This window comes from Pteropus vampyrus, unplaced genomic scaffold, assembly GCF_000151845.1.
Source record: "Pteropus vampyrus isolate Shadow unplaced genomic scaffold, Pvam_2.0 Scaffold114, whole genome shotgun sequence".
NCBI classification, from domain to species: Eukaryota; Metazoa; Chordata; class Mammalia; order Chiroptera; family Pteropodidae; genus Pteropus; species Pteropus vampyrus.
Genome location: NW_011888895.1, coordinates 3,343,801 through 3,368,162, shown reverse-complemented (window position 1 = coordinate 3,368,162; position 24,362 = coordinate 3,343,801). Strand labels below are relative to the sequence as shown.

General features: G+C 36.1%; 3 protein-coding genes and 1 non-coding gene across 7 annotated transcripts in view; 2 read left to right on the top strand and 2 right to left on the bottom strand.

Annotated features, from left to right (window-relative positions):
• The window catches only part of SON (SON DNA binding protein), a 32,190-nt gene extending 27,604 nt beyond the window's left edge, over window positions 1–4,586 (top strand). Inside the window, exons 10-13 of the mRNA XM_023533895.1 lie at window positions 699–846; window positions 2,678–2,749; window positions 2,849–2,964; window positions 3,447–4,586. Coding sequence (XP_023389663.1) covers window positions 699–846; window positions 2,678–2,749; window positions 2,849–2,964; window positions 3,447–3,506 — 396 coding nt within the window. The 3' untranslated portion in view covers window positions 3,507–4,586. The remainder of the gene's footprint in view (window positions 1–698; window positions 847–2,677; window positions 2,750–2,848; window positions 2,965–3,446) is intronic.
• On the bottom strand, window positions 4,491–13,097 carry DONSON (downstream neighbor of SON). Its single transcript, XM_011365671.2, has 10 exons — window positions 12,713–13,097; window positions 11,943–12,023; window positions 10,673–10,876; window positions 9,572–9,750; window positions 8,819–8,997; window positions 8,060–8,141; window positions 7,843–7,947; window positions 7,186–7,384; window positions 6,031–6,243; window positions 4,491–5,492 (listed from the first exon to the last, which is right to left on the bottom strand). Exons 1-10 carry the CDS (start codon window positions 13,025–13,027, stop codon window positions 5,355–5,357), a joined length of 1,695 nt encoding a protein of 564 aa, XP_011363973.1. The 5' UTR covers window positions 13,028–13,097; the 3' UTR covers window positions 4,491–5,354.
• Window positions 13,098–13,729: 632 nt separating this feature from the next.
• CRYZL1 (crystallin zeta like 1) overlaps window positions 13,730–24,362 on the bottom strand; it is a 30,173-nt gene continuing 19,540 nt past the window's right edge. For 3 of the 4 annotated variants that reach the window (XM_011365672.2, XM_023533880.1, XM_023533881.1), the window contains 7 exons: window positions 22,558–22,691; window positions 21,384–21,495; window positions 19,246–19,344; window positions 18,032–18,153; window positions 16,909–17,014; window positions 14,681–14,726; window positions 13,730–14,179 (listed from right to left, as the gene is read on the bottom strand). In XM_011365672.2, coding sequence (XP_011363974.1) covers window positions 14,080–14,179; window positions 14,681–14,726; window positions 16,909–17,014; window positions 18,032–18,153; window positions 19,246–19,344; window positions 21,384–21,495; window positions 22,558–22,691 — 719 coding nt within the window. In that variant the 3' untranslated portion in view covers window positions 13,730–14,079. Of the gene's footprint in view, window positions 14,180–14,680; window positions 14,731–16,908; window positions 17,015–18,031; window positions 18,154–19,245; window positions 19,345–21,383; window positions 21,496–22,557; window positions 22,692–24,362 lie in introns of all 4 variants that reach the window. The other variant, XM_011365673.2, reaches the window with a different exon arrangement.
• LOC111743495 lies at window positions 17,124–17,242 on the top strand. Its single transcript, XR_002781729.1, has one exon. It is a non-coding gene; the product is annotated as a 5S ribosomal RNA (ribosomal RNA).

Sequence of the window (24,362 nt, the reverse complement as noted above, 5' to 3'; positions counted from 1 at the left end):
CAACACTGCTGCTACCGAGGCCTAGGTATGTAAACATTTAAGGAGTTTTTTAAAAGTCTTTTAACATCAAGCTAGGTTTTGAAAGAAATCAAATTCAGTTTGGTATAATTACAGGGTATTTTATGTGATTGTCTTCCAATAACTGTAAATTTATTTTAAAGAACTATCTTTTTGCTTCATAGGGATTTTCTAAGTAAAATATTTATACTTGCTTTATGGTAGAATGGGGACGAAAACTTTGGATGATAACAGTATGTTTCTTCAGTGTCCAAACTATTTCTAAATGATTTCTGGGCTTTATTTGTTAACTAGGTACACCTGGGACAATTAATATTATTGACTGTTTTAACATTGCCTTCTTTTTATTTTGCAAGCTAAGAAGAGATACCAGTGAACCTAAATAGTGGACGAAAACAGGAGTGTTCTAATTTTTTTTTTTTTGGAGGAGGGCACGAGGGTCACTGTTTTAAAACTGCCATTTATTTGCCTTGAGTTGAAAATACTATTATGTTAATGTGAAAATAATTAGTACATACAGTATGTATATAAAGTAAAGAAGCATTTAAATTTAATTGCTGTAACTATAACAGATCTAGAAGTAAAATAAAATGAGATTTTTAAAAAATAAAGTTACACTGAGTTGGCAGTCAAATTCTAACTGTAAAATGGGGACATTTTACCTTTCTTTCTTTGGATAGGATCAGTTCTTAAGAGCAGCCCCGGTAACTGGAGGAATGGGAGCCGTTTTGATGAGAAAAATGGGCTGGAGAGAAGGAGAAGGATTAGGAAAAAACAAAGAAGGAAATAAGGAACCTATCCTAGTTGATTTTAAAACAGACCGAAAAGGTAACAAGGTTTTTTTGGAATGTTTATTATACCTCTTTTAACATTTAGGGTTTCCTCATTACTGTTATAACATTGTTTTGATGTCTGACCCTGAACTGGAGGCACTTCTAGTATATATACAGATATTTGTTAGGAAAGAAAGTTTATCCCACTTTCAGCAGCTTAAACACATATAGATGGAAACAGTAATTTGAGCTTTTAAAAGGCAACTTATGTTAGTTGCTTAATATTATGGAATATTACAGAAATGTATATATGATTAAAATTTTAACTAGATTTCATATTTAGAAAGTGGCATTTTGTTTTCTCTTGACAGATTTATTTTCTTTCTCAGATATTTTGTCTCAGTATTCTCTTTATTTCCTATTAGAGTGCTGTTTTTTCTTCACGTCTCTTTTTCAAGCTCAGTAATTGAGTTTGATTGGAGTTAGGGAATAGTAGACCAGCTGCCAACAACGTTACCTCTTCATTTTGTCCTTTGTTTGGGGCACCTTGGAACTTTTATATCTGCCTGTATTTTGCTGCTGTTCTCAGATACCTGGATATTTATTGATGAAGCCTGCATGTAGTTGCCAAGTATTAAAAATACACTTGGATAACATGTAACAGCCAATTTACTCCTTTCAAATAATTTCTTCCCTTAGAGTAGTAAGTATATCCTAAGTATAATCACATGCGGATGCCAGTTCATTGTAATTTCAGTACCTTGTTTAAGCCTGATTTTTAAAAACTGAAAGATTTAAAATTATTTTCCTTATCTTTATAATCACATAGAAAGTTAACTTGAAGTTAATGCAATTATTGTCTTAACTTTGGAAACTGACTAGATCTAACCAAATTATTATTTTTTAAAATGTTTTTCATCAGAATATCTGCATTGTCACCCACATAGAATCGTGTTGCCATCTTATTTCAAATTGGAAGGAGTGTATTTTAATGATACTCAAATAGGTTAGAAGTAGCATGAGACTCATCCTATATTGTAGCATTAATTCAAACTTTGAATTAGAAAAGGACATTGTGCTAATTATGTCACAGTGACACTGGTTGTATAAGTTGAATAAGATGTTTTTTGTCATAAGAGGTGATTTATTGTAAGAAAACATCTGGATGCACTGCATAATTCCAGGGAACTTCTCTTTGGAATTGCAACATGGCGTAGGTTTGGGAAAGCATAGCAGCAGAATTCTCAAACTACTGGTTGAGAAAGTATCCCTAGGATAAATGGAAATTGGGAAAGCACTGATTTTGGATAGTAACATAACTAGACCACTTTGGAAAGGGAGGTTATGCAGTGATGGTGTGTTTGTCTTTAGGAATATCTTGCATTTAATAAATCAGAAAGGGCTTTGTTGCTGGGAAAAAATGGACCCATTTATTTATAGAGACAGCCTTTCTCACTTTTTTATGTGTGTGGTGTATGTGTGTCCTAAAATCCTCACCTTTTGGGGAACATATTTAACTGAGCAGCATTTTTTGAGGAATTGGAAACCTTTAGAAATCGCTTGGAGTAAATAGCCACTACTTTGTAAACTTAGAAAAAAGACCTGGAGAGTTTGGTAATTATGGCACTAAATTTATATATATAGTCATGTTAAATTCTTGTTTTCTGAACATCTGATTTTTAGAATTTCTAATGGTAGTACATATGAATATAAAGCATAGATTTACATATTGAAACAGCAAAACAGGAGTCAAGATTGATATAGAAATCAAAGGTAGTGAGAATTTGTTGAATATTATATTTGAAGGCATGGATTGTTGTTTCTGTATTATAATTTAAAACGATCTTTGAAATTTATTCAATGAACATTGACTGTTTTTTTTAAAGGTCTTGTTGCTGTAGGAGAAAGAGCACAAAAGAGGTCTGGGAACTTCTCTGCTGCAATGAAAGATCTGTCAGGTGAGGGGTACACTTGAATTTCTTCTTGCTCACCCTCACCATGAATTCATAATTTGTTGCCACAGATGGTGGAAATAACTATTTTTTTTTTCTCTGCAGGCAAACATCCTGTGTCTGCCTTGATGGAAATATGTAATAAGAGAAGGTGGCAACCACCTGAATTTCTGTTGGTCCATGATAGTGGCCCTGATCATCGTAAACATTTTCTCTTTAGGGTAAATATGAATTTCTGCATTAATTGTATATTTATTAATTTAATGATAGCGTTAGAGGGCGAGGAATAAGTATATGATTGTAGGATTAATATACTTTGTGGGGTGGCAGTGTGTGTATGTGGGGTTTTTAAACATTTAAGTATTCATTGATAATGACCTTTTAATATCCTGTTTAAAAAAATGCTGGAAAGTATGGGCAAAATCTGGTGAACAATTTATTGACATTTTCTAGTGGAACATGGGGAATTTAGTAGTTCTATCAAGTTTTTTTTTGTTTTTTTGTTTTTTTCCAATTTGGAGACCTGCTCTTAACTTGCAGTCCCTTTTCCTAAATGATTTGCTGCTTCTGGGTTGAGATTAACGACTTATATCGCATGGGTTTTATATTTCATAAATTAGTTTTCTAGCATTTAGTGAAAAAATACAAAGCTAATAGATATTAAAGTTTGATGCTGTTCTTATTGTATGTTTTTCTTGAATAGGTATTGAGAAATGGAAGCCCTTACCAGCCCAATTGTATGTTTTTCTTGAATAGGTATTGATAAATGGAAGCGCTTACCAGCCCAGCTTTGCCAGCCCTAATAAGAAGCATGCTAAAGCCACAGCAGCTACTGTGGTTCTTCAAGCAATGGGCCTTGTACCAAAGGACCTCATGGCTAATGCCACTTGCTTCAGGAGTGCCTCACGTAGATAGATTGAGGTTTTATATTAATCATTTCAGATAATTTTACTCTGCATCAAAATGTATTTCCTCTTTAATGTTGTAAATATTTGGCAATTTAAGACATTGTGTAAAAAGCAATCTGTACAAACATCTCCAGGCTTTGATTTTTGTACCATGGAAATTGTATTTAACCATACAGGGTTTTGGTATGTTTATATTGTTTACCTTAGTGATGTATTTGTTTAAGTGGCTAACATCCAAACGATTGAAGGCATCCGTAATCTTCAGTGTGGAATGTTAAATAACGCTTTTATACTGTATTTTGTACTATGATGTAACTCCCCTTCCTTATGGCTAGGCTGCTGTAACACTTGCCTGTAATCAGTGAAGGGCTGTGCACCTTGTACTAGTTCACAATGCGTTCTGCTGGACAGATACTGGGCCAGTGTTATTGAGGTAATCAAGCAAGATCTGTTCCACAGGGCTAATGCCACCATCTCCCCTTAAAATTTTGTAGAAGTTATAAAAAAAAAAAAGTGGTATGTTGTGATGATCAGCACTAAATTCTGTGTTCCTGTCAAAGCCACTTGGGCCATGAGAAGGGAGTTAAAATGAAGTCTGACTAGAATTCTGCAGAGGCAAAGTACATTTAGTATGGCATTGAGTTGTGATATAGTTTTCCTTTGATGTGCATTTTGAATTTCAGCTACACCTAGATAGACGTAAAATGATAATTAAAATGCTGTAACCAACTTATCTAATAAAATCGGCATCCGGCCACTATTTTGTTGACTATGAGAAAGTTTAAGTTTATGTTAATTTTTAGGGTCTGATAGAATATTTCATGTGTATTACAGTGGTATTCATATGCTATGTCTCAACTTTATTTTCAAAAGCGTAAGGCCCAAATATAAACTTCTCTGGAATAAATGTGGTGTTTTATTTTCTGGATTATAAAGTGAACACATACTACTTCACTAAATACTATTATTTCTTTACCCAGTGCTTTTGATTTCTAAACACTTTTATTTAAGAAAATTTGAATCACACACACACACATACACACACATACATACATACATACACACATACCTAAAAGCACATTAAAATACTACCATGACAGCTGAACATACTTTACAACTCAACAATATTCTACATGGAATACAAAATGCCCTTACCTGAATGAACATGCATTAAAAACATACATATATATTTGAAAGTAGAGGAACTGTAAATCAGTAGGAAAGCAACTAAGGTAGAAGCATCAACAGTCAGCTCAGTAGATACTGTCTATATTTTTTTCCTATCCTTATAAGCTAGAACCTGCCTAATAATCCTAGGTAAATTGTTACAGTTTTGCCCTGATTCCATTAGTCACAGTGCCATGAATGAATTGATAGTTAGCCTCAATTTCCTATTTGCAAGGAAAAACATCAATTTTCTATTTGTAGTTTGATTACAGGGATCTAGAATTCCCATTCAATTTATTTGAGGTATTTTAAAAGTGAGTTTTAATATATGATTATCTAATAAAAGTTGATTTAAAACCTGCTTAATGCATGTAAAAATGTTACTGTAAAAGGTTAATGTTTATAAACATTTGAATATTTTAAGGTTATATTCCTTTCAAATTCCAATATGAACTTTAAAGCCAAAGGTATAATCTTCAATTTCTTTGTTAGAAGGCTTTTTTCCTCAAAGATTCCTTTTAGGCTTACTTTGGTGTTCAGGATCTCCAATTATAAACGTAGTCACTCATTTCCACGTTCCGTAAAGATGATTTGCCCAGTATTGGTGTTTGACTAAGTTGGTCCAGAGTCTTAGGATGCAACCCACAGTTAGCAAGTTCTTCACGAATAGTCTCCTGTGAAAATTTGTGTACAAATCAGTAAAAAGCACATCAGTCTTCGAAGTTTTTAATAATCACAATGAGAACTCTACAAATGCCTTGTTCTTATTATCAATAGAAGATCCAAAGAATTTTTGCATAGTGACAAGTGTCCATTATAAGGGAGTCAAAGTGATAAGAGTATGAGGCAATTTTAAAGGTCTTAATTATAACTGCTAAATAAAACTTATAAAGATGTCCAAAACTAAAGGCGATTACAGTTAAATACCCATAATTTATAATAAATCAGGCACTAAGTTCTAGATCTGAGAGAACAATGAGTATAACTTGCCTTTTTTGGGGGGAAGTTCTTTAGTTACTGCTGAGTACAACAGCCCAAATTCATGAAGTTTACCCACAAAAATGAAAGACATCCCTCCCTTAGTAATTCTAACTGAAAAAATTTAGTAGTTTAGTAACTTGAAACAAATTTGGCTCATAAGAAATCACTTCATCTACAAAAGTTTGAGGAAACTAGCTATAGCTAAAACAGTGTTTATAGCTGTCTACTTACCTTATTCAATACTTTATCCACTGATGGGCAGATATTAAATACAACAGTTGGTTCATGTGTATACAGTCCTGCAGAAAATGACCCGCTCTGTGAAGATTTGAGTAGCATGGTTATAGAATGTAGAGAATGAGGCATGATGGGACCTTTAATCTCCAAACTAAATTGATCTTTGTATCCAGAAAGAGCTTGTGTTTTCACATTTACACTTCGTGCCTTCAAAAAAATTTAGAGAGAATTATGGTCATCTGCCAAGCTTTAGTCTCTAGCTAAAAATGTGTTCAATAGTTTTTCCCCTTAATAGTTATGGAACAAAAGTAGATTATAAGACACGGAAAGAATGCTATATGAATAAAAGTGTAGTAAATTCTCAGTCTGCAGCATCCTCTCCAAATTATGAGACTGCCAGTTTATATTCTAGGAAATACAATTTTTTCACATGGTATTCATTCTGATTTAGTAATACACTTTCAACACAATATTGGGAAGACAAAAAAAGTGATTCTACTGCTATTAACATTCAGTATATACTTTGTATTTACATGTTTAATATACAGGCATACTTCGAAGATATTGCAGGTTTGGTTCTAGACCACCGCAATAAAGCAAGTATAATAAAGTGAGTCGTAGTCTTTTTCCTGGTGGAGGGCCTTGCCTTCGGTTTGTAAAACTTGCAACATCTGTGAAACACAATAAAGCGAAGTGCAATAAAATGAGGTATGCCTGTACAGTTATTATTTTCACTTAACCGTGAATCCAGTTTTTGAGATCTATAACATATTCTTGGCTATGTTCTTTCATTGGGTAAGAAATAAGACAAAGATTTAAGACTCGTGACAAAGATCCCAAGATGCTTAAAAGACAAAATGAGATTAAGCAGTTTTTATGGCAAAAAAAGGAAATTAACACTAAATTGCTTTTGTTGCCAGTTACACTTATTTAATAAGAAAAAATTATTTTCATATAATTTAGATATTTTCAGGTGACTGATATAACTTTAAAAGAATTTTTTTTTACCGGGAGGAAAGCAAAAACAAATATGTACCATGTAAAACTGCTAGAAGTTACTAAAAACAAATCAAGATTTATCCTTGGAAAAGTACTTTTTAAAAAGCTAGATTATGAGGATTAGTGTAGAATTTTTTTTCTTTTTATTACCTTAAGCATTTGCATTGTGGCACCTCGGAAAGCTATTGGGGATAAGAGGGTTGGTGGAAGTCCTGCCTGTGGACCTGAAGTAGCAATTAAACTCTTACAGTTGATCAAAAAATTTAGCAGTGTAAAGGTGTTTGTTCCCTTCACCAACACAACAGACTCAGGTCTGTGATCCATTTGTACTTCATGTTTCTCTTTACGTCTGAAAATGACAATCAAGGAAACAGCAAATGCAAATCTCATACTAATAGGAAAATCAGTTATCTTGATTCTGAATCATCTGGGATCCCTCTTTTGCATTCCAAACTGGAAATGCTCTTGCTACCCTCTTCACTGCAATTAATTATAAAGCATCTGTTTAAATCAAAATCATTTTTTTATCTGAATTTGCTAGAAACTGACACCTAACAAAAACAAATTTCTAGTCATATATATGCTGTTCCTCTCATAAACTTAACCAAAATGGTTAAGTAGCTTAGTAATTTTTCAGTTTATGGGTACTTAGGAGTTCCTTATTTAATGTCATGATAGAGAATTAGTTTTAATATGATCTTAAGATATTTAAGATTATGGTCAAATAAAACTGCCAGTCCATATTACATGGCTAATTAACTTAATGGAATGAAAATCGATTCTAGTTAACAGCAAATGAAAGGATACAGCTTGATAGAGAGCATGTCCGGTTTTTTAATTTTATCTTGCACACCCATCTCTTTCAGCCAAGACAAACTTTCTTCTTCATCCTCATCACTGATTGCTTGCTCCCTAAAAAATTGCTGTAGTTAGTTTCCAATTTATAAAGCTGTTTCCTTTATTAAACTATTGCACTGAATCTATACGTCCCTGGATGACGTAAAAGGTTATTATAATCACATACTCCGCATGTCCCAAACTTGTCCCAGATGCTTTCTTCTTCTCATGGCCATTTTCTTTTATCAAAGGCAGAGAAAATTCAATACCTATACACGAAAAGAAAAATTTAACTTAATTTTAATATAATTGAAAAGGATTTAACAGGTGTGCCCTATTTCTAGAGTACAAAATTTAAAAATGTTAAGTGGTCAGGGCTGGGGGTGGGGAGAAAAAAAAAAGAAAATGTGAAGTCTTTACACTTTATTGAGTCAGTAGCTTTCAAGCTTTCTTGGCAGTAGCCCATAACACACCCACACCTACACTTACATCCATGAAACAAAAGGTTGAGGAAAATCCATATTCTTACATGTGGTACTCTTTCATACAGTATATTCTGTTTCATTTTTTTAAAAAGTGCTGACTGAACTCACTATATAAGATTTTATAATCCATTAATGGTGTGACCCAGCCTGAAAACTGTTATTTAAAGGGGGCAGGCAATTTGTACTATAAAGGAATTTCTAGAGGAGTATGTTCAGATAGGGACTTTCCAACCCCATATGTTTTCAGAGATCAGTGAAGGAAACACCATTAACTTAAAGCTATGTATAAGGGACAGCTTAAATAACCACTAAAAAAAAAAAATCAAATGAACATTTCTTTAAATAATATTGGTAAAACCGGTAAAAGACAATTCAACAGGTAAAAGATAATTCAATTTCGAGCTTTCAAGAAAAGTATTTACTATATTGTGTGGTATTCTCATTTTAACCTATACTTTTACCTTCATTTTTCATAGCTTCTCTTATTCCTCGAGTTGTAGGAGACATGAGAGCCGTGATTACATCATTTCCTGCTAATCCTGCTGCACGGAACAGGATAGTAAACTGATAGGTACAAACGTAGAAATAGGGGCAAAGTTTTGTCTTCAGTAGATTATATAGAGAGGTGAAGCTCACAGACCTATGAAACAAAATTTTTCTTTAGGTATTACATTTAACTCAACATCTAAAATTTAATTTTGTATAATTCAGTTTGATACTCACCTGATTTAAAACACAACACAAACATTACAGATAATGGTTTGAATTTCTGACGTTCTATACAACTTTGTTTTTAAAGAACTAAAACTGGTCAGGGGACTCACAGATGACTTCTAAATACTTAAACAAATAGTGTTTACCACTTAAACGCTAACCATTTTTTCTTTAAATAAAATTTAATTGATAATTGGTTGCTGACTTTCTCTGAACAGGTTCTGCTGAGAAAGGAAGCAGCCATTGACAAGAATATTAAAGAATTATGTCTATGCATATTTACCAAACACTTATATACATTTCGCAACTGCATAGAGTAAAACAATTACTAAAAAAGTAAACAATTTAAATGTTGGTTATTAACCGTTTAAATATAATAATTCAGAAGGACACAGAGCTACTTCTACCACTAAATATTTCCATACCTTGATAATATAAGGAGAGAATACTGCTAAAATGAGGATTCGCTATTGGGTTGCACAAGTTTTTACTGATCTTACCAGTCGCTCATTAAAATGTGTTGCAGGGTTTCATCATTTGACCAAGGGCTTGTCTTTCCAGCTATTTTTCTATCAGCTCCAATACGAGGGAACAGTGATAGCCAAGGAAAAGCAGGATGGAGCCAATAGATAAGGCTCTGCTGGAAGGCACAACGAAGCTCAGTGGAGAGTTTGGGATCCTAAAATCCAGAGATATTGGACAATAGTTGCCCCAATAGAAGCATAAAATTTCATTAAAAGGACACTGAATATATTAAACTTATCTTTACTGCTTCCTATAGGAAAGTGTTACTAACTGTTACAGGGGCTAAAAAAGTTTATTCTTGTTTGAGAAAACCTTTCTTGCTGGCAATTAGAGTCTGTTAAATCATGTATCAGAAGGAATTCTTAAACACAGATAGGAACATTTTCCTGCTTCTACCATTCTTGAGAACAATGACTATCTTTTTCATCATAAAGGTAGGGGTGTGTAGGCAACACGACATTCAAGGCCCCTCCCCTCACAAGTTTCAAAAGTAGCCAGCAAAAAGTGACATGAATCACAAATCCTGATTAATTTATTGAAAAAGATGTACCAAGGCCTCTTTTAGGTAACCCCTTTTAACCTCGTTTGAGTTGATGAGTAGCTTGAAAGTAATGCTATTACATTTCTCTAAAAACATTCTAACTCTACTAACATCAACTCTACTAAGTTTACAACAGACCATCATCTAGGTAGCAGCAGGAGTTAGCGCATTTAAAAGAGTATTCACTATGTGAGAAAGTAAAATAACCAATCTGCCTTTGCAATCCTACTCAACTGCTTTTCATTTTTTTCTTTATATTTTCTTTTTCACAAAGCCTTAGAAAAGAATAGTTAAAAAATGCCTCCCTGCGACACTGACTATTTCTCAGGACAGGACTCTAATGGGGAGTTACTGAATCTGATTTAAAAAACTATATGAAAACACCATTTGCGAAATATAAAATTTCCAAGTCTTTGTATCTTTAAATGTCAGAAGAAAAACTTAATGGAAGGAAATATTTGTGATATTTTGCAGAGAAGTAAATTTTACACTTGATTTATTACTTTAAAACACAGCCTTTTGCTTTCAGAATTACCTGTAGACTTTGAGGCAAAGTAATTTCTGTTGCCCTACAATGCTGGATGACACCTTGAGCTTCTTCCTGTGCTTTCAAATGATCTGCCCAGGTAAAAGGTTGAGAAGAGGTAAAAAGGAGTCGAGTTTTAATACTCCAGTCCACAGGTAACTCAGTACTTTCTGAGGATGGAATATCAGATTCGGATAATGATACGTGTGAAGTCTTTTAGAAAACAAAGAATGCAAAAATTAGTAGAGTGCCAAGAAAAAAATCTTCAATCAACTAAAACAATGATGATCACTGGAATGTCAAAATCTTAGGAAACATATAATAAATAACAGAAAATATACTACACATCAAACAAAAAGTCTGGAAAGAGCTACATCAAACTGTTAACAGTTATCTCTGAGAAGAGGGAATTTTTTGTTGTGGGGTGGTGGTACATGCCTCTTGTAACTAAGCTATATAGAACTACATAAACTTTTTAGTTTATGTAGTTCTATATAGCTTAGTTACAAGAGGCATGTGCTATTTTCGTGGTCATAATTTAAAAAAAAATCAATTGATATTGCTACGAAAGCAGAAATCTTCCAAAGATTTTAAAAAGTACCTGTTAAGCCTCTAAAATTCAGAAACCAGGGCAAAGCTGCTCCTGCAGGTAACTTAGGTAGGGCTCTTAGAGAACACATTTAACAGTATTTTCCACATTACAATGATTCTCTCAGGTGACAGCACACAAAAAAATAACAGGGAATGGGGAACTATTTCCAAAAGACCCCATGAAGGCCATTTATTTACAAGAAAGGGGAAAGACTGGGTCTTAGGGAATATTCTAGCCAGCTCCCATTAGGACAAACTATGCATTTGTTAAACTATTACCACAGAAATTATCTGGGGAATGTAATCAAGAGTGTGTGTGGTGGTGGTGTCAGCAAGATTCAGTGATATGCTATACATCCTGTGGCGGTAATTTCGAAGATTCGGCCCCTTGAGGGGCTGGCTCTGAGTGATGAGCTGGAGGTGTCACTATCCAAAGAGCTGTTAAAAATTGTTGGAGGACGAAGGGCGACCCGCACCTATGCCCCCTTTAGCGTTGCTGCCATAAACATCAGTACTCCATTATACAAAGTTCTCTACCATGGCTGATGCCATCTATCCAACCCTGGTAGAGATGATCGCTCACTCAGGGCTCTCTGTGAAACTATTTTCCAGGTAAAATGTTTCTCTCTGAGAAGTATGAATTTATATTGTAAGAATGTACATTCTAATGAAATTTAAAAAGTATTACCTGGAATAATTCAGTAACGCCTGTTCTTTCAGGAAACTTCTCTTCCCACAGCAAATCATTTTCTTGATTAAAATCTAAAAACTGAGGTTAAAAAAATGGTCTTTTTAAATTGTAAATGATGCTGGAGTTGGCTTTAAATACATACAGAGCCTCACCTGGCACACAAGTTTCTCAATAAATGCTAGTGCAGGAATTCCCATGCACCCAAGTCATTTGAGTGTTTTGCTTCTAAACTTTCTATCAAAATTGAGGGGGGAAAAATAGGCCGGTGGTGCATCAATCTCAAATCAAAAGATCCAAAAGGCTTTGGGGCAGGACAAATGCCTAGTGAACTGTGACCCCATGAATCCTCGACATTCCTCCGTTCCAGAATAATTTTGAGTGCGTGAGAGGGGAGGCTCTGAATCACGCAGGGAAAGGCGGTAACAGTGGCCTTCCAGGATGAGCTTTCGAGCTATCTTCCCACCGAAGTCTAACCCCCCAAATTGCGACGCGGGCTGGACCGCGGGGAGCGCGCGCGCTGGCGTTCCCTCCCGGCTTCCTCAGGGCAGGCCGACGCCACCCCGCCGCTCCGCACGTCCCGCTGCAGCTCGCGGGGCGCCCTTCGCACACACCCGACTTGTCAGAGCAGCCGCTCCCAACGCCGACGGCGCCCTGAGGCCACGGGCGGCCGGCGTTCTTCGCGCCCGTTTCCCTCTTCGAACGCGAGAACGTCCCATCCTCAATTCGCAGCCGCGTCAGCCCCTCGGCTGCCGGGCACTGACACTCACCGGGCTCGGCGCCTCGTGCTGGCCGCGGGGCGGCCCGTCGGGGGACTCCGCGGCGGCCCGCGGCCGGTTGTCCAGGCGAGCGAAGGGGTTCCTCCCGGCCGTGGCCGGGCCGCCACCGCCGCCTCTGCCTGCCGCCGCGGCCGGGAAGGGGCGGAGGGACAGCCCCGCAGCCAGAGCGGCGCGGCGGGGCGCCGGTTCGGACCGCTCCCCGGGCAGATGGGCGGCCCCGAGGCTCCGGACCCGTTTCCGTCGGAGCCGCAATGTCTCGGGCGGCTTTTTGAAACTGGGCGAGTAGCCGGGGACCGAAAGGGACATGACGCGCCGCAGAGGTGGAGGGGCTGACCAGCCACCCCGCAGGCGCTTCCCGCGCGCGCCGACCCCGCCTCCGACGCGACGCGCGGCGCGTGCGCAGTAGGCCGTTCTCGAGGCCCCGCCCCCGGCTGCGTCCCTGAGCGGCCGCGCTGCCGCGGCTCCCGGGCAGGTCGGTCCCCGGGACTTTGGCCATCGTCGGGTCGCCGGGTGCTAAGTGGCTGGGTACTGGTCTGCACTCCCATGATGGACTCCAAAATAGCTGACCGCTATTTAAATCTGCAGCAGGGCTGTGATGAAGCCCAGGGCATGGCGCCTGGATGGAAAAGGAAACGTGACACTGCTTCTTCGATAAGCTTAGAGGACGATGGCGACGTCCAGAGCTGCCGAGAGGGGCCTAGGTCTCCTCTCCTTATCCCGAAATAGAGAATCCTGATAGGAAATCAGCACAGCCTCCCGTCCCCCTTCCCAAGCATCGCCGTTGCAGCCCTCCACCCCAACACTGCAGCTGCCACTGGCGAGTTACTGTGGTGCTTCAGTTTGATGTTGAGGAAACCCTGAAGTGAATGAATATCTGAAAAAAATTTAAGTGTCTATGGGCTAGATCTTTTGAGAGTTGAGAATATACTCAAAAGATTAAATTACGACAGCAAAGGCTTGTTAAGGAAGGAGGGTGTTGAGAATGGAGTTGACACAAACGTAACGTTATTTTGACATACCAAAAGACTAGCAGCTTTATCAGAGCAGGGTGGCTTTTGCTGAAAGTAGTTTTCTTCATGGAAAAAATTTATAACGGAGGCAAATATATAAAAAACTAAAAAGGATTTCAGAGTATTCCCTTTAGATGTTAATTATAGAATTGTCTTGGCCATGTATACAGTAATACTTTTCACGAGTTATTTGAAATAACTCAGAATCTTGTCTCACATAGGAAAACATGCATAAAAGTGGAACAGCTTGCTTTTATCTTCCTTGACTTTTCTGAGCAATTTCCAAAGAAACTCTGGCTCCAAATACTGGAATGGGTTCATCCAACCGAGGTCTGAGAAAGAACGAAATTAAAATTGAACGACCTGCTTTTTCCTTCCTTGATTTTTCTGAACAACTTCCATGGAAACTTTCGCCTCATAATGTGGAATGGGTTCATCCAATTGAGGCCTGAGGAAGAATGAAATTATTAGTTGAGTAGAGCACATAGGATAGTAGTTAACAATGGCTATAGTTCAGTGTTATCACTTTAAATAATACAAAGTTGTCCATTAGTATTTCCACTGTTAAAGTTAAATTTTAAAGGGGAAAAATATCTACTTTATCCACTTCCTCTTTTTTAATAAACAGATTCAACTTTTAAAAAATTGTACTTTTCCCTCTTCTCAAGCTATGGGTTATTTCAAGTTGCTTCGGGAGGGGTGATGAGGAAAGGCAAAGGGTAAGGTACAGTATGAAATGGGGGAAGGAAAACTCAGCCACTTCTATCTTACGGAACACTTACTGGTATATCATAAGATACACTTTGAGAAATATTAAGCAGCTATTTATCTAAAAATAAAATATGGAGGCAATAGGTGTGCTGTGAAAGCTGAAACAAAAATAGATATGCCTGCCTTATCTCCGTGAGAACAGAAAAACAAACAAGAATGATTTGGTTACTGAGCATACCTAAAAACACCAGTTGATAACTTCTCCATCACGTCTTTTAAGATACGTAGCTGGAAGGATGGTTAAGGTTGCAATGTAAAAAGCAAATAAAACCATTCAATCAGCAGAAGATGGTAGGCAGGTCACTTTTTTCTTTTTTATGTTTAGCAATCTCAGAAATTCAAATTTTTAAGTTACAGAAATTTTGTAAGCTGTTAAGTTTAACTCTAAAAAAAGGAGATAGGTAATTGGTACGAGAGGCGGTAACATAAAAGAGCCTAAATTTCTAGGAACAAGTGATGAAAGAAGCAAGCCTAATGCTTGCCCTAAGTAATGACCAGTGTAATCCCAAAGGATGGTAATGGAGTGGTGTCAGGTTTTCACTTTAGCACTATGGAGTGCTATTTCTATTTAAAAACAATGTTAGCACTTACATCTTTTACTTTAGGTGCACATTCATTTACTAAATGGCTACTCAAAATCTGTGTGAAGGAAAGTTAATAAGGTCTCTGTGATACAAGTCACTAAGAGAGTCAGAAAACTGTAAAACTTTTAAATTATCCCATCATTTAACTGTAATATTAAAATTATAATATTAGAATTGAGAGTCTGTAATCAGTAGTAATGGAGAATTATTTATGGCATGCGATCTCACGACTGGAAGGAGAACTCTATGTTAAATCGCAACTGGCTCAGTGTGAACTAACGGGGGGGTTTGTACAAGTGAAGACTAAAGTCTGATTTAGGACTTTAGAAAATGTAAATTAGAAAATATGAAGATAAAACATTTAAAAAAATTTTTAAAAATTTTAAAAGATTTTAAAAATTTAAAAGAATACTGACTCACTTATTAATACTGTAAATTCGTTCCACTTCTGTTAATGAAATTGCCAACAGTATAAATGTGTGTATATAATGTATATTTCTGATTTCTGAAAATTTAACATCATTTCAGATAAACACGTCATGTTTCAACGTGGTCTGTGGGTTTGTTGAACAGGTTAAAATCATCTTCTGGGGTGTGGTAAGGGAGAGAGCTTGAGAAATTTAAGTAACATAGGCAAAGCAGCCCAGCCTAGCTCCTGACACATAAAATTCAAAAATGCTCTTACTTTTACCACATGGTGTAGAGTATTGTTAACATCCTATAGTATTCTTGATAATTACAATGTTATTGGACATTTAAGTTGCTTTAAATTGAAATTTAAAACAAATTCTTCTGGAAAAGTTAAAAATTAAGTTTATTTTCTAAATTTAATAGGAAAGTATTTAATTGGAAATACTTTAATCTCATATACTCACTACATTAAGGGGATTATCTGGTTTCTGAAATGTGCTTTTTAAAACTCAACATCACAGTACACTAATAAAACCCCACATGAAGGCTGTGCATCAAGTCTGTCATGGCTCCTAAAGGAGGCTGGCCTTCACACGTATCATTCATATCTAACCACACGCATTTAACAAAAGTGAAGTAAGGTATTCAGTGGAGACAAATGTAAGGCTATGCAAGTCTCCTTCTTCATGCACACATATACTCTATTAAGTAACAGGAACTTATTTTTTATCCGATATGTTAAAAATTTTACTAAGTGCAGCTGCCTTTAGAACAGTCATCTTAGAAATAAAAGGTTTATTCTTAAGTTCACCTTGCTTTAAAGAGGTTTGGACCTTTTTTTTTGGGGCTGCTTATATATTAAGAAAAGTTTTTGTTACTTTGGCTTTCTTCACCAAATTTGTCTCTGAATGACTTCCATTTTAACAAATCAAACACATTTTCATTTGATGAAGACTTCCTATCACTGACATTCCTAAAAACGCTCCACAAACTCTTTAATTTAGATGTTTTCTGAAAGATTTTGCACAATGGCAAGGTGACGTGTAGTTTCCATAATGCCAGGTTAGAAATGAAACAAAATCTTCCATGTAACTTATGGTTTATCTCCCATTCATAAATGAACAAGACTGCCTGGGTGTGATTCCTGTCCTGACACTTGCTAGCTGTGGGCCTGTATTAATCTTCCTATGCTTCAGTTCCTCACTTGTAAAATAGGAATAATAATAATACTTACACCTCATAGGGTGGTTTTAATGTTTAAATAAATTAATACCTGCAAAGCACTGGAACATTGCTTAGCATGCTCAATGAAAGTTAGCTGCTATTATTTATTATTACCATAATTAAAGAATGATGAGAGTTCAAGGTAAATTTCAAGCCAGAAATTCAAGTCAGTAGAAAAAAAGGATATAAAGATATTTTCCTTGTTGTACATTTGACAGATTCCAAACTTCATCGTTAAGGAAAGCCACCGCTGCTCCCTTGAGGAAAAGGCAGTGGCTATCGGGAGGATCCAACTTGGAGAGAATGAACAAAGACTGATCAATTACCGAGTTTAACAGCAAAAAGATGATTAGTATCTTGAGCTAGAAAAACTTCTACACAAATTAAATAATAATCAAATCAGTCTATGGCCATGCCACCCTGAACAAGCCCAATCCCGTCTGATCTTGGAAGCTAAGCAGGGTCGGGCCTGGTTAGTACTTGGATGGGAGACCACCTAGGAAGACCAGGTGCTGTAGGCGTGAAAAATAAAAAATAAGGGATTGTAAACTGACAAGGCCCTTGCAATCTGTGAGGTCAATCAAGGGTCTCGCAAAAAAACAAACAAACAAAAAACCAAAAAACCAAAAACCCCAAATCACAAATAATCGGCACACAAACTTTAATAACAATATGTTAACCATGTTTTCTTTTGCATTTCGTTGTCCAAAATGATGAAACGGCAAGGTCAGATGCTAAGCCAATCTAGAATCCTGGTGATGGAACAGTAGAGAGTGTGTGTGTGTGTGTGTGAGAGAGATTTCTGGCTGCTACCTAACAGTCAGTTTTATCGGAAAATCAATGAAGACTGGTATATGAGAATTATGGTGTTTGCATACCAACTAATAAAAATATTTAATTTTGGTTCTGTTAGAAAATGTAACTTTGAGAGACAATGTGTATATACACATTGTCGTACATTCCAATTTAAATAATTAGGAAATTGTGATAATTTTATAGAGAAATATTTTGCCATGTCAATAATGTTTGTTACAAGGAAAAAATTCCTATTTGAATTACCATTAAATTTAGAAGTTACTACTTCCAAACCACTAAATAAAAGTTAAATGAACTTCTCCACTGGGCACCATTTCAACATTTTGGCCAACATGTAGCAAAAGTTAAAAAACAAACCAACCTACATTTCTTTAAAAACAAGGTATAATTTAGAATTTACACAAATTCCGCCACATTTTGCCTCAAAAGACTAAGGCATTATTCTTCGTTAATTATATCCTTTTGGTGTAATGTTTTACTATTTCTGATAATACCTGCAGGTTTTCTTCTGTTGTTATCCAATGGCCTCCGACACCAAGCAGTGTGATGATATCATGTTTATGAGGTAGTAGTTGTAACTTCACTGTTGGTTCATCATCTTTACTATATAATCTCACTTACAAGGGAACAGTTTAAAAAGAGAGAGAAGAGAAATATATTCTACAGTCATCTGATGAAAATTTATTCTTCAAATAAATTTACTTTTTAATGTAGGAATGAGGAAGCATTTTTCTTAAGAAAAAGTCAACACAAGTATTCAGACACCTTAAAATATACTTTTGCATTAAAACTATTAATAAAATTTGCTTTTAGATTTATTTATAAATAAAATAACTAAAGATAAAAAGTCTACTTTCATTTGAAAACCAGGTAAAGTAATACGATGTACAACTAAGTCTGACAGTTGTAATCAGAACATTGGTAGCTTAATACTTTTGGGAAAGCTGACTTATAACTGAGGAACTCATGGACTCAAGAAAGTCATACTTTGACATAATTACTGAAATGTCCACTTGAAAAGTTAATAAAACATACATTCGTTTCCAGTGAAAGATTTTTGTGAGATTATTTCGTATCTTGAAAATACCAGTTAGAAATAAACACACGATGGCCATATGCAGCTCTATTCACCTATGATTCTCATGATAGAAGACAAATTCTAACAAAGTATAAATAGAATGCTTTTGCAGGCTTGTGAAACCTCTCTTTTAGGTGAGATGGCACTACTTAAGTGTATACAAATTCGGTGTTAAATAGATTTTTGTTAAACTACAGAAGTTCAAGGAAGATGAAAATTGAACAAAATACTGTGCACTTTTTCCAAGTAGAGATTGCAGAAGTCAATCATCCAATACAGGGCCCTATGCAGCAGAACTGACTGAATAAGCATCTGGCTGAGGCTTGAACTAATATTTATCATATGGGAACCATTGAAAAGATTATGTTTGTAGATTCTTGTAGAGATACTTAAACTCCAATGCCTATACTTTAAAAGGCAAGCATGTTTTCTCCTCCAGACAGAGTTTACAATGGGAATAAAATAAAGATGCTCCAATTTAAATAGAAAAGTTAAAAAAAAACACCCAACAAGCTAAACATTGATCAAATATTTATGTTAAAAATTATTCCCTGGTTATATATTTTTTTTCTAAAATGCATCCATCACACTAAAAAAAATTAAGGACTACTGATTTAGCAAAGTACCCACCTCCAGCATCTAGGACAATATCTACTCCCAGGCCACCTGTTTCTTCTAAACAGCTTTCAGCAACATGGGCTTTCCCATTCGATACATCGATCACTCGGGCTGTAAAGGACAGGAAGTTAGGCCAACTGTACTGTTCTCTATGTGATCAACACAAACAAATCAGAGGAAAATAAGAAAAGCAAACAAATATCTCTTCTTTGAAATGAATTAAGTAGTTTAAACAACTAATCCAAAATGTACTTTTTTTCATCTAACACGATATTGGTAAGAATCAATTTAAATGAAGGGAATGGTATATTCGATCGAATAAAATATAAGCATTTTGTGGATAACGTGTTCCAAGGCTGGTCTGCTGACACAGAGGACTGTTCCCTATAGCTATAGGATATATTGCCAGGGCTGAGAATCTGTAAACCACAGAGGTACATATATATGAAGACATGGGTTGAAAGATTAAGCAATTTCTTAAATATGTTCAGATTTAATAGAGTTTAGAGCTAAAAAGTACAAAAATATATTTGTGTGATATATGTCTCTATTAGAGGCTGTTTTATTCCTTTCTCATAGAAATTCCCTGTACTTCCCTTATTTGCTCCTCAAAACAAAGAAAAATCTTGAAGGTAAAGAAAAAAACATGATTATTTTTAGAACAGTTAGTGAAAATTAAACTATTTTTAACTGGTTGCTTTAAAGTATTATATTAATAGAACAAACCAATGAGAGAATTAAAATAAAAATCTCAGAATTGGAACTGGCAAATGAAGACACGTTTATGTTTCATTTTTTATCTTTTAACACCTCCTCAAAGAGGATTCCTCTGAGAGCTGCTTAGGTTCACGTGATCTAAGCTTTGGGGACAGAGGTGGAGTGTGGAGGACACACAGGAAAGGGGAATGAAGCAGCTAGGAAGGGCAGGATTAGATAATGAGAAACTCGTCCCTTCAACAATACCATTCATGCTTTTTTTTTTTCCCCTCTTCTTTTCAATCTCTTCCTTTTCCTTTTTTCCCTATATTCTTCCTTCTCCAGGCTCCGTCTTAACCAACCTTCCATTTCTTGGTTATCTCTGCCAGAACCATAATGTAACAATGGAAATAACATAAACTTCAGTGCTAGATGGGCCTGGGGTCAAACCCCATCCCGGCCCTTCTTCTAGTTGTGTACCCTTGGACAAGCTAGTTAAATTCTCTGAGATGCTGTTTCCCTGTGTTAGCCAACACAGGGTTGTTGAAGACTTAAAGAGATAACATCCATGTTAACACTCAAACATTACTTTCTTTTTGCCTGCCCTTCAATTACACTGATCATCGTTTCTCTTCATCTGTTAAAAACCCCAAAGTTAACTCTGTAACTCTAGTCTCTTCAATTCTGTTCCTATCTTTCTCCTCTCCTTTTTCATTTTTTCAATCTCTATTTTCTTTTTCCACCCCATGTTTGTTGCCGTTCAGATACATTCAATCTTTTCAAGAGCTCCTCAGTCTCCTCCATGTGCTATTCATCAAAAACTATATTTCACCCGTGTTTCTGTGTAAGTGGTCTGTCTCCCTTTCTATAGTATATCACAGAAAACAGACAACTTTAGTGGCATATCACTGAGTAAAACAGATTGAGAAACATATAAAGTAATGCAAAAATATATCCCTTTATTGACGGAAACCAAAGAGGCATCACCTAATTTGAACTTGGCTAAGTTAAGAACAATGGGGCAAAGAAGAAAAAGCATTGAAAAATGTGGGTTTAAAAAATAAATAATTAGTAGATGACATGATACTATGTACAGAGAATCCTAAAGAGTCCACCAAAAATCTATTAGAACTGATAAATGAATTCAGTAAAGTAGCAGGATACAAAATTAATATTCAGAAATCAGTTGCACTTTTATAAGCCAATATTGAACTATCAAAAAGAGAAATTAAGAAAACAATCCCATGTACAATTGCATCAAAAAGTAAAATAAAAAACAATAATTAAAATTAAAACTATCACTTCCTTAAACTTGGATTTAGCACAGATACTAAGAGCATTTTAAAAATGACTTATGTTTTGGATTTTGTACTTTGTTTTATAAGCACAATTTTAAAGGTGATATCCCTTCAAAATGTTATGTTTCAAAGTCTGCGTTGAGTAATGCTACCTACCTATAGAAGGCCTAAGTCTTTCAAGGTACTGCTTGTCTTCAAGGCTGCACGCTGTTGAAATCACTTTGGCTCCTCTATGGTGTGCTAACTGAATAGCTATTGTACCAAGTGCCTGTGTAGAAAATAACACAGTAGGTTTACAGATACAGGGCAGAGGCCATATCTAATTTATTTTATAGGCTGCTTAATAATGTGTAATACTTTAGTGCTATTTTAGTACATTTTAAAATGTTATCTGATAGAAAACAAAAAGAAAATATGGACAAATTTAGTAGGATAAGACACTGTGATTGACTTTCTTCTTCAGAAGGGGTGGTGGAAAAGCTGCACATGCCACATGCTCTCACCCAACCTGTCCAGAAGGGCACATAATTTCAAGAATGGAGGGCTACATTAAAAAGCATGGCCTTGGAAAGAGAAAAATGGGCCTTTAAGGGCCTGGGCATGATGATCTAAGCTAATTACACAATACACATGCGAGCCCAGTGACTTCTGCTGGAAGATCGGAGCACTTCAAAAGCTCCATCCTTTCTGCTGAGTGGGGGTGAAGTTCAGGGAAACACCGCTCCCCTGATTTGGACATCAGGCTGAAGCCACTGCTGAAGACAGTTTGCCTTTTTTTTTTTCCCCCAAAGAAAAGCAAGGGAAAAAGCATTTTCATCAACAGTCAGAAAATAAAGCTATAAATTCACCCCAAGTTTTGTAACATTTTTAGATTATAATATTTTTATATGTTTGCTTTTAATGTTGAACTATTTTTTTTGATGATACATGTAAGATATTTAAATTAGGACATTTAATGATCTTGTGTGATCCAACTATAAATTCGACACCTTATTAATGTAAGTGTGTGAGGGATGTTATACAAAATTGGTAGTGAGTACAGGATTTGGCTTCAAAGACTCTTCGGCTACTTCAGGCTTTGTGTAACAAGCATAAAAAAAACTGCTTGTTCCCTCTTTTCATGTACTAGCAGATTCAAAGTAAGAAACTAAACATGCTAAGTCTACCTTTTATCTCTCACTGATAAAAGCTGCTTATTTTATAAAATGGGAGTTTGGTAAAGAATTCAGTGAATAAGCTACTGGCAAAGAATTATATTAGCAAATGAATGGCCCAGTCCTTAAGTTTACCGTGTTTCGGTCTGTTTCTAAACAAAACTATTAGCACCTACACTTGCTCCATCCATTATCAGCACTGATTTTCCTGGTGAGAGATGAGAAAGATAATGCAGAGCTGTGTAGGCTCGTACTCCATCGCGAATGGTTCCAGCGGCTTCTGTCCATGTAACTTTTTCTGGCTTATGAACTATCACAAAGAAGAAGAGGAAACAATTGTTAGCAAGTCCTGTTAGTCTTGCTTCCTGGATCTATCTCCCCATCACCACTGCCACCATGGCTCTGATCCCAGACTCTACTCCCATTATCTTTCACTCCCATTACGATTTCCCTGTTTCCATTCTCGCCCTCTAACCCCAGCAGACTTGTCTCTCCCACTAAAGGTCACAACCATCCTTTTTTTTTTTTTTTTTAGTTGAGATATAATTGACATCAGAGGTCGCCAGCATTATAACTTAATTTCTTAGTTGCCTTCATAGTTCATCACCCAAGTATACATTCCTAAACAATATAATTTAGTTTTGCCTGTTTCTGAAGTTTATCTAAATGGAATCGCACCCATATGTGTTCTTTTCTGTCTTGCTTTTTATACTCGACATTGTTTTAAAGACACATCCTTTTTTGTACCTGTGGCTGTAGTGCTTTCATTTTTGTTGTTTTATGGCATTTCCCTGTGTGAAAACACCTTCATTTGGTTATCTGTTCTCCATTCAGGAAACATTTGTGTGGTTTCCAGTTTCTGTCAGTTATAAACAATGTGGCTAAGAACACTCTTGTAGAAAAGATTGCGTTATGCTGGTGAACAAGTTTTCTCTAGAATATTTAATTAGGAACGGAAATCTCAGGTCTCAGAGTATATTACCTCGACTTTACTACATTCTTCCAGAGTGGCTGTATAAATTTATTCTCCCGCAGCCGTGTATTAAAGCTCTTGTTGCTGTGAGCATTCTTGTCAACCCTTGGTATTAGTATACATTTTTACCAATCATGGGTGTGTAATGGTTTCTTACTGCGATTTTAATTTGCTTTTCCCTTACTACTGAAGTTGAGCATCTTTGTGTTTGTTGGCCATCTGCAATTCCTTTGGTGACGTGACTGTTCAAGTGTTTTATCAATGTTTCTATTATGTTGTCTTTTTCTTATTGACTATAGGAATTTTTATATATTCTAATGAGTCATTTGCTTGTTTATGCGCTATAAACATTATTTTCAACTTTATGGCTTCTATTTTCAATCTCTTTAACAGTGTCTTTGAAAAATAGAGTGCTGGTACGATCTTTTAAAAACATAAATAACATTCTAACACTTCTGTGCTTAAAATTCATCAATGGCTTTCCAATGCACTCGGAACAAAATGCAAACTCTTCATACAGTTTCAAGAGCTCTACTGATCTGATCCTCAAGCTGCTCCTTTATAATGATTACTTACTTTTGTGTTTATGTTGTATACTGAGTGTGACATAAACAACCCTCTCTCACTTTACCCAGTCACTTTTATAACAGTTTTCATAGTCTTTACCAGCCTTTTCAAATATTTTTCCTCTGATGGCAATCAACTCAGGTGGTGGAGCCCAACAGTCAGCATTGCTTTTACCAACTGACTAGTGCCATCTAGTGGGGAAGCCAAGCATCCAAGCATACATGTTGAAGAGGTTACAACCGACCGGCAAGGCATTAAAATAGTAAAACATATTAAGCAGGGTAATGACAGTCATGCGCTGCATAATGATGTTTGTCAACAATGGATCACATATACAACAGTGGGATCACATATAATCCCGTAAGATTATAATGGGGCTGAGAAATAACAACTGCCTAGTGACCTTATAGCCATCTTAAGTACTCGGGTGTTTGTGGTGAT